We start from the raw sequence: 15,224 nt of genomic DNA, 5'->3' as shown, positions 1-15,224 counted from the left end.
CAAACACAAAAGAATCATTCCAAAACACCTACAAGCAAAACCTCAAAGAACAAAACTTGCCCATAAGATAATTAAAATTCCTAGAAGAAATGATGCAAGAGTTAAAAGGAACAGAAGTTAATGACTATATGAAATAAGAAATATTAAAGCAAAGTCAAAAGACAAGAAAAAATATGAGAAAATAAAAGGTATTTCATATTAGAAAAACAAAAACTGGCCAGTAAAACAAATTAAAGGAAGAGGATTTAAGAATCACTGGATGATGGGGAAGCCATGACAAAAACAAAAGAAAAAAAGATTGTGACTATCATATTTCAAAGATCTGAGAGTCAGACGACAACCAGAAAAGATTTTTTTAAGGATGAAGTATTTGCATTCTAATAGAAAAGAGGATGATATAAGTATTCCCTAAAAAACAATAATATAATCAGATATCATAAAGAGTAAAAGCCAGAGAACCTGGGGGTGAGTTTGCTTTGTTTTGATGATCTTAAAAGAACAAAAGAAAAGGAGAGGGAGAAAAGATACACTTAAAATAAAAGGTGGGGTAATTTATCACACATAATTGTGGAACTCAAATAGGAGGGGAGAGTCAGCAGAGGGTCAGGAATCACATGAACCTCACTTTTCTCTAGAACACACACACACACACACACACACACACAGAATATGGTATAAAAATACATTTAACTCAACAGGGAAACAGGAAGAAAAGGGGGGAGTGGAAAGGAGGGAATGAGAGGAAGGGTAGACCTAAGGAGAGATTTGTCATAACCAAAACAAACCCTCCATTCAGAAGGGTACATGAAGAATTTAAAAGGAAAGAAAGGTTAAAAACTTTTAGTGATCTCAGTAAGGGACAGAGATGAGGGGCTAAGGAGTAGAAACTGCATCGAGTACAGAGCACTGATGCTGAGCGCACTCCTATTTGATGTTTGTCTTCTTCTATATAAAGAAGGGATAGGAAGTAAAAAGAGAGAAAAAATAATAGAATAGAGGGAAACACATAAAATTAACACGTTTTTGAGAGGCTTCCAGGGCCAAGATGGCAGAGTAGAGGAAGTAGTACAGCCATGTTTTCCTAACATTCCCCTCCAAACAACTTGAAAACACATCCAATTTTAGAGGGCAAAGCCAAAAAAAAAGGTCAGGGTAAGACATTTCCAGGGCAAGACAACTTAGAAAGTGTTAGAAGAAAAGCCCGTGACCCCAGAGGAGGGGCTGGCCTTGGAGCACATGTGAAAGCAACACTAGCTGTGTCGCAGCTATGGCAATAGTAGCAGCAGAAGCTTTGGGAACTCTCAGCCCAAAGACAGTTAAGAAGATTGGCCAATGGTCAGAAAGAGATTATAGGGGGACCCCTGTGCTAGCACTCAGCACAGAACTGGGCACTGTTTAGTAACTCCATTACCCTTACCCAGCACAGTTCCAAGACAAAGAGGAGTGCTTTTGCTCATAAGGGTACAGGGGTCCTAAGGAGCAGTAGCACTTTCAGCTGCAAAGGATGAATAGCCATCTCTATGTCAACACCAGAGCATAAACCAAGAGAGCAGTGACTATGCCTCTCTCTAGATCATACCACCCTGAAAACACTGAAAACTTCTAAACACTCAAAACTATCTGAAAACGACAATGCAAAAAAAAAAAAAAAGCTTAAAGCTTGGGACAATCCCTTTTCCCTTCTTCCCCTCAGCACCCTGGGAATAGATCCCAATTTTAATACGAAGTACAAAGTCAAGAAATAGCCTGGAAAAATGAGCAAACAAAAAACCTGACCATAAAAATCTACCATGGTGACAGGAAAGATCAAGATGCAAACTCAAAAGATAACAATGATGTCAAAACAACTACAAGCACAGAAAAAGAAAGAAGAAAATAATACCTTAAAAAATACAATTGGTCAAAAGGCAAAAGAAGTACAAAACTTCAGTGATGAAAATAACTCCCTAAAAAGCAGAATTGGCCAAATGGAAAAAAATACAAAAGCTCACCAAAGAAAATAATTCTTTAAAAATTAGAAATGGACAAGTGGAAGCTAATGATTCCATGAGACATAAAAAATAGTAAAAACAAACTCAAAAGAACAAAAATACAAGAAGAAAATGTTAAATATACCACAGGAAAAACAAATGAGCTGGAAAATAGACTGAGGAGAAATCATTTAAGAATTATCAGACTAGGGGGCAGCTAGGTGGCGCAGTGGATAAAGCACCGGCCCTGGATTCAGGAGGACCTGAGTTCAAATCCGGCCTCGGACACTTGACACTTACTAGCTGTGTGACCCTGGGCAAGTCACTTAACCCTCATTGCCCCACAAAACAAACAAACAAACAACAAAAAAAAAAAAAAGAATTATCAGACTACCTGAAAGCCATGATCAAAAAAGAACCTAGACATCATATTTCAAGAAACTATCAAGGAAAAACTGCCCCAATATCTTCTAGAACCAAAGGGTAAAATAGAAATTGAAAAAAATCTATTGATCACCCTGAAAGACATCCCAAAATGAAAACTCCCAGGAATATTATGGCCAGATTCCAAAGCTCTCAGGTCAAAGAGAAAATACTTCAAGCAGCCATAAAGAAACCACTTAAATATCACAGTCATAGTCAGAATCACACAAGATTTGGTAGCTACCAGGTTAAAAGAGTAGGTGGCTTGGAATACGATACTATGGAAGACAAAGTAGCTAGGATTACAACCAGGAATAACCTACCCAGGAAAACTGAATATAATTCTTCAGGGGGAAAAAAATGATACTAAATGAAATAGAGGACTTTCAAGCATTCCTGATAAAAAAGACCAGAGATGAAGAGGAAAAAGAGAAATCATAAGGAAATCAATAAGGTTGTTTAAATTGTTTACATTTCTATGTGGGAATATGGGATATGTAACTCCTAAGATTTTAATCATTATTAGGTCAGTTGGAAGAATTCTACATAGACATAGAGCATAGGAATGAGTTGATTATGTTGGGATGATCTAGGAAAAAAAACCACACAACCAATGGATAGGTGAGAAAGCACCTAGCTATTCTAAATTAATTTCTGTAGAATTCACTCAATGTAATCTATTATACGCCAAACACTTTGCTATGCACTAGAAGAAAGGCATTAACACATGATCCATGCCCTAGCTTATAATTTAGTAGTGGGGAGAAGGGGAAAGGAGAGAAAAGAACGGGGAAAATTATCTCACATAAAAGAGATAAAAGAAAGAGCTTTTACAATTGAGGAGAAAATGTGCGGGAGACAACACTTCATCTCATTCTCATCTCAATTGGTTCAAAGAGGAAAATATACAAATACAAATATATGTGTGTGTGTGTGTACACGTACACACATACACATATACACACTCTAAGTTTTAAAAAAAATCTATCTTAGAGATGGCTGGGTGGCACAATGGATAGATTACTGGCCCTGGAGTCAAAACCTGAGTTCTGAGAAGAGAGGGCAGGGGAGGGGACGGGAAAACAAAAAGAAAAAGAAAAGTCTAACTTACCCGACAGGAAAGGTGGAGGGGAAGGGGATAAAGGAAAGGACAGAGGGTGAGAGAAAGATAGGCAGATTAAAAGAGGCAGTGGTTTGAAGCAAAACAGATTTTTGAAGAGGGATGGGGTAAAACAACAGAAAAAAGAATGAACAGAAGAAAATAGGATGGAGGGAAAGGCACAATTAGTAAACATAACTGGGAATGGGAATGGGCTGAACTTACCCATGAAGCACAAGCAGAAAGCAGAACAGATTAGCAACCAGAATCCAACAATATGTTTTTACAAGAAACACACTCAAAACAAAAACGGGGGCAGCTAGGTGGTGCAGTAGATAAAGCACTGGCCCTGGATTCAGGAGGACGTGAGTTCAAATCCAGCCTCAGACACTTGACACTTACTAGCTGTGTGACCCTGGGCAAGTCACTTAACCCTCATTGCCCCACAAAACAAACAAACAAACAAACAAAAAAAAAGAATTATCAGACTACCTGAAAGCCATGATCAAAAAAGAACTAATCACTTAATCCCAATTGCCTCACAAAAAAAACAAAACAAAAACACACACACAAAGTTAAAATAAGGGGTTGGAGCAGAATCTCTTAAATTTCAGCTGAAGTGATAAAGGCAAGGGTAGCAATCATCATCTCAGGCAAAGCAAAAGCAAATATAGACCTAATTTAAAGAAATAAGCACGGAAACAGCATTTTGCTAAAAGATACCATAGGCAATACCATAGGAGTAATATCAATATATGCACCAAATGGCAGAGCATCCAAATTATTAAAGGAAAAGTTAAATGAGTTACAGGAGTAAACAAACAGTAAAGCTATACAAGTGGGGGATTCTCAACTTTCTTCTCTCAGAGCTAAATAAACCTAATCAGAAAATAAATACAAAAAAAAGTTAAAGGGGGCAGCAAGGTGGCGCAGTGGATAGAGCACCAGCCCTGGATTCAGGAGAACCTAAGTTCAAATCCAGTCTCAGACACGTCACACTTACTAGCTGTGTGACCCTGGGCAAGTCACTTAACCCTCATTGCCCTGCAAAACAAAAACAAAAACGTTAAGGATGTGAATACAAGTTTAGAAAAGTTAGATATGATAAACCTGGAGAAAACTGAACGGGAATAGAAAGCAATCTACTGTTTTGCTTGGCTATATATGGTACCCTCACAAAAACTAACCATGTATTAGGACATAAAAACCTCACAAACAAATGCAGAAAAGCAGAAATATTAAATGTACCTTTTTTTCAATAAATGGCTGTGGAAGCATAACAAATTTGCTGGAAGCTAGATAATCTGATCCTAAAGAATGAGTCAAGTTGGTAAAAGAAGAAATCATATAAACAATCAATAATTTTATCAAAGATAAAAATAACAATGAGACAACATACCAAAATTTATGGGATGCAGCCAAAGCAGTACTTAGGGGAAATTTTATCTCTCTAAAGGCTCATATCAATACAATAAAGAAAGCAAATTGATGAATTGGGCATGCAGTTGATTTTTCTGAACATACATTCCTATTAAAAATTATCTTATTAGATACATTCTACTGTTGTAACCTGTTGAGATTTTTCTAAATTCTGATTCATTCAAATGAATAGCTTTCCCTCCCCAGCTTCCTATAGCCTACAAATGTTAAAAAAAAAAAAAATCAAACTATACCTTCACCAAAATCGTTAAGAAAACTGTTCAACAGGGGCAGCTAGATGCCGGGGTGGATAAGCATTGGCCCTGGATTCAGGAGTACCTGAGTTCAAATCCAGCCTCAGACACTTACTAGCTGTGTGACCCTGGGCAAGTCACTTAACCCCAATTGCCTCACCAAAATTAAAAACAAAACAAAACAAAACAAAACCAACTGTTCAACAGAACAAGACAAGAACAAAGATTAGAGTACTAGAAATTTCATAAATATTGACATCAATCCATTGGGTCTAGTCATTCAATATAGAAATCACCTAAACATGACATTTATTCCACCTTTCTCTATTTTGTCCACAAGAGTAACACAAGACACCATTAAATATCTTCCTGAAATAGAGTATGTCTGTGGAATTTCCCCGATCTACCAGTCCAGCAACATTGTCAAAAAAGAGGTCAGTCTAGTATAACTTGTTGGTTAATTAAACTATGCTGACTCATAAGTGATCATTGCTTCCCTTTCCATGTGTCCATAAACCATCCTTTTAATAATCCATTCTACAGTTTTAACAGGAATCAGTTCTACCATTTAAAGAATTCTTTTGCCCCATTCTAAAAACTGGGGCGGCATTTACCTTTTTCTAGTATTACAGCAAAAATCTCATTCTCCATGATTTTATAAACATCACCAACAGCTCAGCATTGATACTGTGTAATTTAAGATTCTAAATGTGGATTCTAATGTGTTCCCCCAGTTTGGGGGAAACTGACTAAAAATCACTGATAAAACGAGTTTAGGTTTTTAAGGGTTTATTGGAAAATAGAAAGAAAAAGATTGAGAACAGAATTCTAACAGTCTGGCATTCCTATCTTTCCTCAAATCTCCTGTGAAGTCCTCTGCCGCCACCACCATCAAGTCCGGAAGCCAAAAGGGCCCGCGCTCTCTGCGCAGGCTCCCTTTCCTCCTTCCTGTCTCCTCCCAGACCATAGGAGGCTCCTCCAGTTGATTGGCTGGTAGACTTGATAGACAGCACCCATGAGCAAGCGTCATTTCCTGACGCCAAGGAAAAGCCACAATGCCTCTGAGGCATTTTCCTCATGGTGGAGCTCTCCACAGCAAGTCTCCAGTAGGTGGCGTCATTCCAATCATTACAGTCCCCCCTGTTGTTCCTCAAGAAACAAAATGTTTCCTTGATGGAACAGTAAAAAGAATATAATAACTATTGCTAACTAATAATATGTGAACAATAATATAGAAAAGGAAGAGAGAAAAGTTTTGTCCAGAGGGGCGATTTTTTTTTTTTTTTCCTCATGAACCGACGCTTTGACATTAGTCTTGCAAAGGGAGGGCCTCTGCAGAGGGTACATGTTACAGATGATGTATATTATAACAGAAAGGAGATAGTAAAAACTAACAAAGCAAAACAGTTCATATACAGTCTCTGAGTTCTCTTGTCTTCTTGAAGTGGTAAGATGTCATCAGGAGGAAACTGGACTCTGGTCTGGAAAGCTGGATTCTCTTCTTTAACTGTTTGAATTGCTGTATTTTTACTAAACCTTAGCATGGCATTGTCAATGATCAAATTAATAAATTCCATTACATTCCTTCCTTTATATGGTTAGACTTGTAATAGAGGGTTGAGGTAGTTATGCAATGTGTAACACTTTTTACCACCATGTGTCTGGATCAAAGCCAAATTTAGTATGTGTTCATGACACCTGAAAATGTTATGGAAAGGTTATCATACCATATCTCATGGTTCCGAGACAGCCAGTGATTGTGCTAGGCCACAGGTGAGTTCAACTCATTACAATACATATATACAATTTTTTTCAATCTATCAGTGTACACAGTTCATCTAGGCTTGATGATGTGAAATCACTGAGAACAATATGGTGCTGTATCACCTCATTTATCTGAAGTTTAAGTTTACTGTTAACCATTTGTTTTATAAAGACATTGTTCTAGGTAAGAAAAAGAGAAGCAAAATAGTTGAGTAATACTGGATTCTTTCTGCCACTATCCTTATTCAATTAATCCCAAACATACTTATCCTTTGTTTAATCTTCAACATAACTTTAAAAGCCCACTTTTTAATGACCTCAGTATTTAATATAAGCCTCAGGATAATTATCAGCCTATTTCTTATCTGTTAAAAAAATCACGCCACTTCTTTGTATTCACTTAGTTACATATCCTTGTTTCCATTGTCTGTACATGAATTTTAAGAGTTGTTCAATGTGTTCTTTGTGCATCCCTAAGAGGTTCTTTAGACAGGTATCCCTTTTCTTCCTCAATCATTTGTTCTTATTAGTAAGAATTTCCTTCCTCAGCACATCCCATTCCTCTTCAGTCAACTACAGAATCTTAGTGAATGCAATCTTATCTATTCTCTCTCTAAACTTTGAGACCCAGCCTCCCAAGTCTAAGAAAGTCAATGATTTCTGGGGTTTTTTTGTTTTTTAAATAGGGAACTTTTAACTGCAATGCTCATTTCCTATCCGGCTTCCTATCACTTCTATTTTATCAACTAGTTTGGAATCAAGTCCAGGATAGCACTTCCATTTGTGATTTCATTTGTCAGAACATGAAAGAAACCTTCATCGAGGTAAGTAATTTCTCATCTGGCTGAACAAATTACAGTTTTTAGCAAAAAGAGCACTCCAATATAAAGATGAACAGATAAGTTTAAGCCCCACATTACTACTATATCAAATCTATGTTTTCCTCCCAGCACTCATCATTTGGGTGATCTGTAGCACTGACTATAATATCACTTGTTTATCATTTACATTCTCATTCAAATATTCTCTAACAATCTTTCCTCAAGAATTCCCAAATAAAATTATATCTTTATTGACCATGGTTTTATATCTAATCTATTCCTTCTTAAGGGTTGACCTCCCAGTGCCATCATGTAGAATTTGCTTCCCTTATGCCAAGACCTCTACCTCATATTGTTACACAAAATCTGAACATCTGTGCTTAGACAGTCAAGGCATATTGCTGCTCTTGTTTCTGGATATTATCTTATCTAAATCACTACGAATTTTCACTGCTATTCAAATCACTATGCTGTACCTGCCATGCATCTACTATGCTGGATCTGCAGCATCTGGATCTGTTCTATTAGCAGTTATATCTAGACAGTTTTCTTCCCCTTCCAATTTCAGTTTTAAGTCCCTTAATTGGGGGGATGAGGGGGAACAGTGGCAGCAGCACATATCTATCAAGTGCTGATTTTCAATAAATCATTATGTGGTGGCTTTAAGGGTGACTGGCTTCCAAAAGTAAGGTCTCTCCATTCTGGGCCATGTCCCTGGGATCAAAATCCCACCCCTCCCATCTTTAGAATAGAAAGGATAATGGTGATGAAGACTTGAAACCAAAGATTAATAAAAAGATTCTAAGAAAGCACCTAGCTATTCTAAATTAATTTCTGTAGAATTCACTCAATGTAATTTATTATACACCAAACACTTTGCTATGCACTAGAAGAAAGGCATTAACACATGATCCATGCCCTAGCTTATAATTTAGTAGTGGGGAATAAAATACATAGACAAATATGCAGTACTGTGAAGAATATAAAAAGTCCTAAGCAAGATTTTTTAAAAGATTATTTCTGATTAAGCAATCAGAGAAGACTTAATGAAGGAAACAGCATTTAATATATGAGCAGAATTTCAAAGGGCAAAGACAGAGAAAGGTAGTCCAGACAAAGGAAATGGCATAGGAAAAATGTCACAAAGCATTCTAGAAAAAAATCTAGTATTATGATAAAACAAAATTCACTAAACCATGCATGCCCTTTGACCCAATGTTACCATTACTAGAGCTATACTGAAAAGAGAATAAAGATAAAAAAAGGATCCATATGTACAAAAATATTTATAGCAGCTCATTTATTTTTGATGGCAAAGAACTGGAAACTAAAGAGATGTCCATCAATTGGGGAATGGCTGAACAAATTATGATAGATGGATATAATAGAATACTACTGTACCAAAAGAAATGATGAAAGAGATAATCCAGAAAAAACATGCAGCACATAAAAAATGATGAGCAGGCAGATTTCAGAAAAACCTGGACAGCCTTACATGAACTGATGCTGAGTGAAGTAAGCAGAACTGGGAGAACACTGTACACAGTAACAGCAACACTGTGCAATGATCAACTGTGACAGACATCTCTTCTCAGCAATACAATGATCAAACACAATTCCAAAAGACCCATGATGGAAAATGCTCTCCACATCTAGAAAAAGAACCATGGGGTCTAAATGCAGATTGAAGCATACTATTTTCATTTTGTTGGGTTTTGTTTCTTTCTCGGTTTTTTCCCTTTGACTTAATTCTTCTTTCACAACATGACTAATGTTTAAGATGATGTACATATATAACCTTTATAAGATTGCTTGCTGTCTTGGGGAGGGGGGGAGGGAAGGAAAAAAATTTGGAACTCACAATCTTATAAAAATGAATGCTGAAAGCTATCTGTACATGTAATTGGAGAGGAATACTATTAAAGAAGAAAAAAATAAAGGAATCACACACACACAATAAAGTTACAAATAAATTGGGGGGGGGGGGGAGAACACTGCAGCACCAGGGGAATTTCTACTATAACAACTTTGTAAAGACAAACTATGAAAATACAAGAACTCTAATCAATACAATGACTAACAATTTCAGAGTACTGAAGGTGAAGCATGCTACTCACCTCTCAACAAACTCAGGGTACAGAATGAAACATTTTTTTTTATATGCCCCACAAAGGAATTTGTTTTGGTTACACATATGTTATAAGAGTTTTGGCAGTTAGGTGGCACAGTGAGTAGAATGCAGGGCCTGAAGTCAGACTAGTTCAAATCCTGCCTCAGACACTTACTAGCTGTGTAAATCACTTAACTGCCTCAATTTCCTCATCTATAAAATGGGGATAATAATAGCATCTACCTCCCAAGACTGTTGTGAGCATCAAATGAGATAATAATTGTAATTTGACACAATGTCTGATAAAAAATAAGCACTATATAAATGTTAGCTACTATTCTAAATTTAATTTCAAAAAGAAAAAAGAGACAGGAAAGCATTAAACCATGTAAGGGAGAGACGGTCATCTAGCTTGTTTGAAATGGAGTATGAATAAAAAGGAAAAGTAAGAGATAGGGCTAGAAAAGTAGGGAGGTGCCAGAGTATTTCAGGCTTTGCATGCCAGGCTAGAGTTTTTCCTTCACTTGTAGGCAATAAGGTGTCACTGAAAGATATTAGGCAGAAGAGTGATATGTTCATATATGTGCATAAGGAAATTAATTTTGTAAGCGTATAAAATGGATAGGTAGGAAATACTAAAGACAGTAAGATAAGTTATCAGGCTTTTACATTTTATAGTACACCAAAGATGACAATAATCTATAGAAATTATAGAGATAGAATAGACTTGGGAACTGATTGGATGTGAGAAATTAGAAAGGAGAGTCAAAAATAACACATAAGGAATTTTTAATGGAGAGAAGAAAACAAAAGAATATTAAATGAATTTAAGTCTCTGGACCTATAGTAGTTGCAACATAAAACTGGAGACAACTCAAAGATATGCGTTTATTAAAACTACAGTTGGAAATCTTTGAGGTGTGAAAAAACTGGACAAGGCCAATGTTGACAAACTGTACCTGGACTTCAACAAGACATTTAACAAAATCTCTTTAGAATATTCTGTGAGGACAAGGAAACATGCAGGATGAATGAGACCATAAAAGGATGATCTGTAGCAACTGAACAATGTGCACAAGCATGCTGAATGACTGGTGTCCACCTTCAGAGAACTATCAAGTGTGTCACAAATCCCTGCCGTTGTCCAATTCTCTCAAATGTTTATCAAAATCTCAGATAAAGCAAGAGAGCATGCTCTTTCATTCTTACCCCAACATAAAGCCAAGGAATAGCTAATAAACTTAGATGGAAGAAAATAGTATTCAAAAGTTCTAAGAGAAAAAAGTATGTGAAACTAACAAGGACAAAATCCCGCATTTAGATTTTTAAAAATTAATTATACAAATACAAAATAAGGAAAATTGACAAAGGTAGTTCACATGAAAAAGACCTGGGAGGGGCAGCTAGATGGCACAGTGGATAGAGCACCAGCCCTGGAGTCAGGAATACCTGAGTTCAAATTCGGCCTCAGACACTTAACACTTACTAGCTGTGTGACCCCGGGCAAGTCACTTAACCCCAATTGCCTCACTAAAAAAAAATAATAAAAAAATTTAAAAAGACCTGGGAGTTTTGGTGGGCTATAAAGTATAAAAGGTAAAGAGTTTTTAAAAAAAATTGTAAAGCTGCATTAATAGAAGTTTTCTGTCCTGGACAAGAGAAATGAAAGTTCACCTGTACTCTGCATTGGCCATGGCACATCTAGAATCTATGATCAAATCAAATCAACAAGCATTTATTAAGCACCCACTAAGTTCCAAGCACTGTTCAAAGCCCTAGAGATCCAAAGAAAGGCCAAAACAAAAAAAACAAATCAATCCATGCTCTCGAGCTCATAATGGTGCAGACAGCATGCAATTAATTATGTACAAAAGGTATATACAAGATAAATTGGAGATAATTTTAGAGAGAAGGCACTAATATTATGAAGGATTGGGAAAGCCTTGCAGAAGGTGGAAAACGAGCTGAGGCTTGAAGAAAGTCAATGAAGCCAGGAGGCAGAGTTGGTGAGGGGACAATTCATGAAAATGCCTAGAGTACAGAGCAAGAAACAGAACAGAGGTCAGTGTTACTGGAGCACAGAGACTGAATAAGGTCAGTTCTGAACACTCATTAAGAGACATTAAAAACTGGAAGATTTCCATTAAAGAGTGACTTGGATTGTGACAGGCCAAAAAACATTACATGAAGATGGCTAAAAAAACCAAGGATTTTTATCTAGGTCATAAAAAGACTTTATGAGAAACAGAGTCCCTCTCTATCTTTACTTGAAAGCATGCTATGTGAATTAAGAGTTCTAGGTAGCAGAACTAAGATTAATAAGGCAGATCTTATCAATACAAATACAATTACAGCTGTTCAAAATATTAATTCTAACAATTGCATACGAAGATTAAAGAAATGATCACAAATAATTTTCAAACAATTGACCACTACTAGTCTATTGCCCTAAAGTAGAATTTGAGACAAAATAAGTCAGTATCAGGCTTTCCAGTCTGATATAATTTATTGAGTCACACATCTTTTCCCACCGGGTTTATTTTCCCAAAGTTATAACCTTATTACAGAATCAAGATATTTTATAATTAAGATCACCAAGGAACATGGTCCAATGTTAACTATATGACATAAAATTAATCAGAAGTTATATAATCACACCTAATTAGTATTAGAAACCTAATGACTAAAGAATAGTTTCACATTCTGGCATTAGTATGTTAAAATCTGAAATGACAAGGAATGATTCTTGCTATAATTTATAAATTAAAGTTTATTTCTATATTCTAGTCTTATAAAAAACGACAGAAATACAAAATTGTAGCTTTGTAGTATTTCTAAAATTCTATGAAAGTCATTTCAATAGCTATGAAATGCTGGGCTAGAACAGGTCTATAGAAAAAACAAACCTCTTTTTTTTTCTCCTAGATAACCTGTAAAAAACATATCTAAATGCCTTCATGGGGAGGGAAAAAACATATATATATATATATATATGGTTTTTTTTTAAATCCACCCACTGGAGTTGTTTTAAACAAGGGATTTAGAAAGGAGATCATTTGGTGAGATTTTACAAAATATATTCTGAATATATTCATATATAATTTCTAAGGAAACAAAAATTCTGAATCCTTCAGCTATTTGAAATCAGCAAATCAAAGCTAAGATGCATGAAAATGGGCAACTTAAAATTCTCGTATTTGGTAACATTCAAATAAAGAAGTGAGATTTCAAATAGCACCAGAATACTGCTGTTTAATGTCCTCAAAACCGTGGAGTTGAGGCGTTTAAACAATGATTTTTAAAATAAAATTCACACTCCTAACATAAAACGAGAGTCAAGTATAGAGTAAAGGGCAAAAAGCCCTTCACCTCCTCTAGAAGCCAAACGTGGCCTCAGCTTCTCAGACTTTCACAAGCACTAGAATCTTTTCCTGATCCCATCCCACTCCATAGCGATTTCACGGCTCCAAGTCCTCATCACTAGAATCAATAAGAAAGGGGGTGGGGCAGTCTGCGAGGAACAGACTGGTTTTCAATTAAGGTTTAGCAAGAAGGTGCAAAAGCTAAAATTACCCATATAGACATTAGGGAGGAGAGAAGTGGGGCGGAGCGGAAAACAAGGTGTGTCGATGAGGGCATGGGAAGAAGATGGGAAGGTGATTTCACGCGCAGGAGGTGACTCAGGAGGTGAGTTTACAGAGAGTGGGAAGCTCATTCCCCTCCCCCAAAAGATGCACCTAAAGGGGATTATGGAATCCACCTAGCTGGTGGTCCTGAGAAAGGAGGGAAGGAGAGTGGACGGGAGGGAGCGGGCTACCAGGGAAGAGAGGCCGGGGCTGGGAATGAACGCAGGGGCCCGGTCACTGCCAAGATCACGAAGAGGGGCGGGAGAGGCTGGAAAGAGGAGCCTCCGGGAAGACTACCAGCGGTGGAGGCCTCGGCAGAGCGAAGTCCTGACCACTGGGGGAGGCGTGGAGCAGCCTGGAGGCCGGGCGGGCGGGCGGGGGACGAAGCGCTCGAGGTTTCCCGGCTACAACTCACTCACCTGGTTGGTGACCTGAAACGGAAAAAGAAAACGTGGTTCAGGGATCCATTGCTCGGGCGCCCAGGCCCCCTCCGCCCGGCCCGACCCGTCCTGCCCCGCCAGCCCGCCGCTCACCTCGGGATTGGCCTCCAGAGGCAGCCAGCGATGACCCTCCATGGCCGGCTCGCTTAGGTTTCAGCTCAGTCTCCCGGCTCTGGCTCTGACAGCCACAGGCACCCTCGCGGCTTCCGCCCCCACGCCTCCTGACCCGGGGCCAGCCCAACCCACCACCGTCGTGGGGAGGGGAAGGGAGAGGAACAAGCCCGAGCTACGTAAGGCTCTCGGCGCCCCCGTTTGGTTCTCTGCGCGGCTTTCCGGTCTTAGTTAAATCACCAACTGCAACGAAGTCAGAAAAGAAAGGTCGAAGCCTATGAAGAAGGAAAAATGACTTTGATTCCGTGTCTCGCTCCCCTCTGGCATATGGCACTTGGACTCTCCCTAGTCTCGGAGACCGAGTGAGCCGCCTTTACGCACGCGCCTGCCCGGCGCCGCGTGGTCTCTGGCTCCCTCTTCTTTTCTACTCTAGCTACGGTTCCGAGGCGCTAGGGGGAGCGCGCCGCCTCCACTGTCTGTAGATGGGGCTAATCTGCTTGCAGGAATAGATTGCAGGCACGAGGGGGCGATCGTTCTCCTGTGATATTTCTCGTAGCTTCCTCACTCGGGATTTAGGATGGTTGGAATACCCCTTGTCTATTACAAGCTGTGTCTAGGCGAGCTGAGCACCAGGTTTCTAGACTCTCCTGCCCCTATTATGTGTACTTTTTCTGGAGAATCAGAACAACTGACAAATGGAACTGGGGTGCCTCCTAGCATCGCGGAGGGCGGGGCCTTTTGTCAAACCCGCTTTATACCAAAAATCCTCAAAGGAAAAAAGAGAGACAGAGACACAGGCCTTAGTGCTAAGGGCAAATCCAGGGATCAAGGAGAGGAGCATAAATGAAGAGGAAGTCATCTAGCAAAGATGGCTAAAAAGGTTGCCACTCCCCACTGCATTTAAAAGTGAGTCTATTGTTACTTCTCAGTAAGGTTCACAACCTGCTTAATTAAAGGAATCCTCTGCACCACCTGAAATGATGACCTTCTACGAAGTAACTTGATCCTGAGAAGATGGGAGATTTGGGAAGATTTCTCCTGTAAATCTGTATCTTGCATTAGAGAGAGGGCACTGGGTGCATCCAAGGTGTATTTGTTGCTCTTGCAACACCAAATGGGAAACGAGGCCAGAGAAATACCATTCTCTAAAAGTAAATAAGCATAAAACTAATTGAGATTGTCTGCAG

General features: G+C 38.5%; 1 protein-coding gene across 3 annotated transcripts in view; it reads right to left on the bottom strand.

The window, feature by feature from the left end:
* UCHL3 (ubiquitin C-terminal hydrolase L3) overlaps nucleotides 1-14,349 on the bottom strand; it is a 98,877-nt gene extending 84,528 nt beyond the window's left edge. Inside the window, exons 1-2 of one of the 3 annotated variants that reach the window (XM_043998274.1) lie at nucleotides 14,020-14,349; nucleotides 13,906-13,917 (exon numbers count right to left, since the gene is read on the bottom strand). In XM_043998274.1, coding sequence (XP_043854209.1) covers nucleotides 13,906-13,917; nucleotides 14,020-14,061 — 54 coding nt within the window. In that variant the 5' untranslated portion in view covers nucleotides 14,062-14,349. The remainder of the gene's footprint in view (nucleotides 1-13,905; nucleotides 13,918-14,019) is intronic. The other 2 variants (XM_043998275.1, XM_043998276.1) reach the window with 2 other exon arrangements.
* Between the last annotated feature and the right edge of the window lie 875 nt (nucleotides 14,350-15,224).

Source organism: Dromiciops gliroides, chromosome 3, assembly GCF_019393635.1.
Source record: "Dromiciops gliroides isolate mDroGli1 chromosome 3, mDroGli1.pri, whole genome shotgun sequence".
Lineage (NCBI taxonomy): Eukaryota > Metazoa > Chordata > Mammalia > Microbiotheria > Microbiotheriidae > Dromiciops > Dromiciops gliroides.
This window is presented reverse-complemented; position numbering and strand designations above follow the sequence as displayed.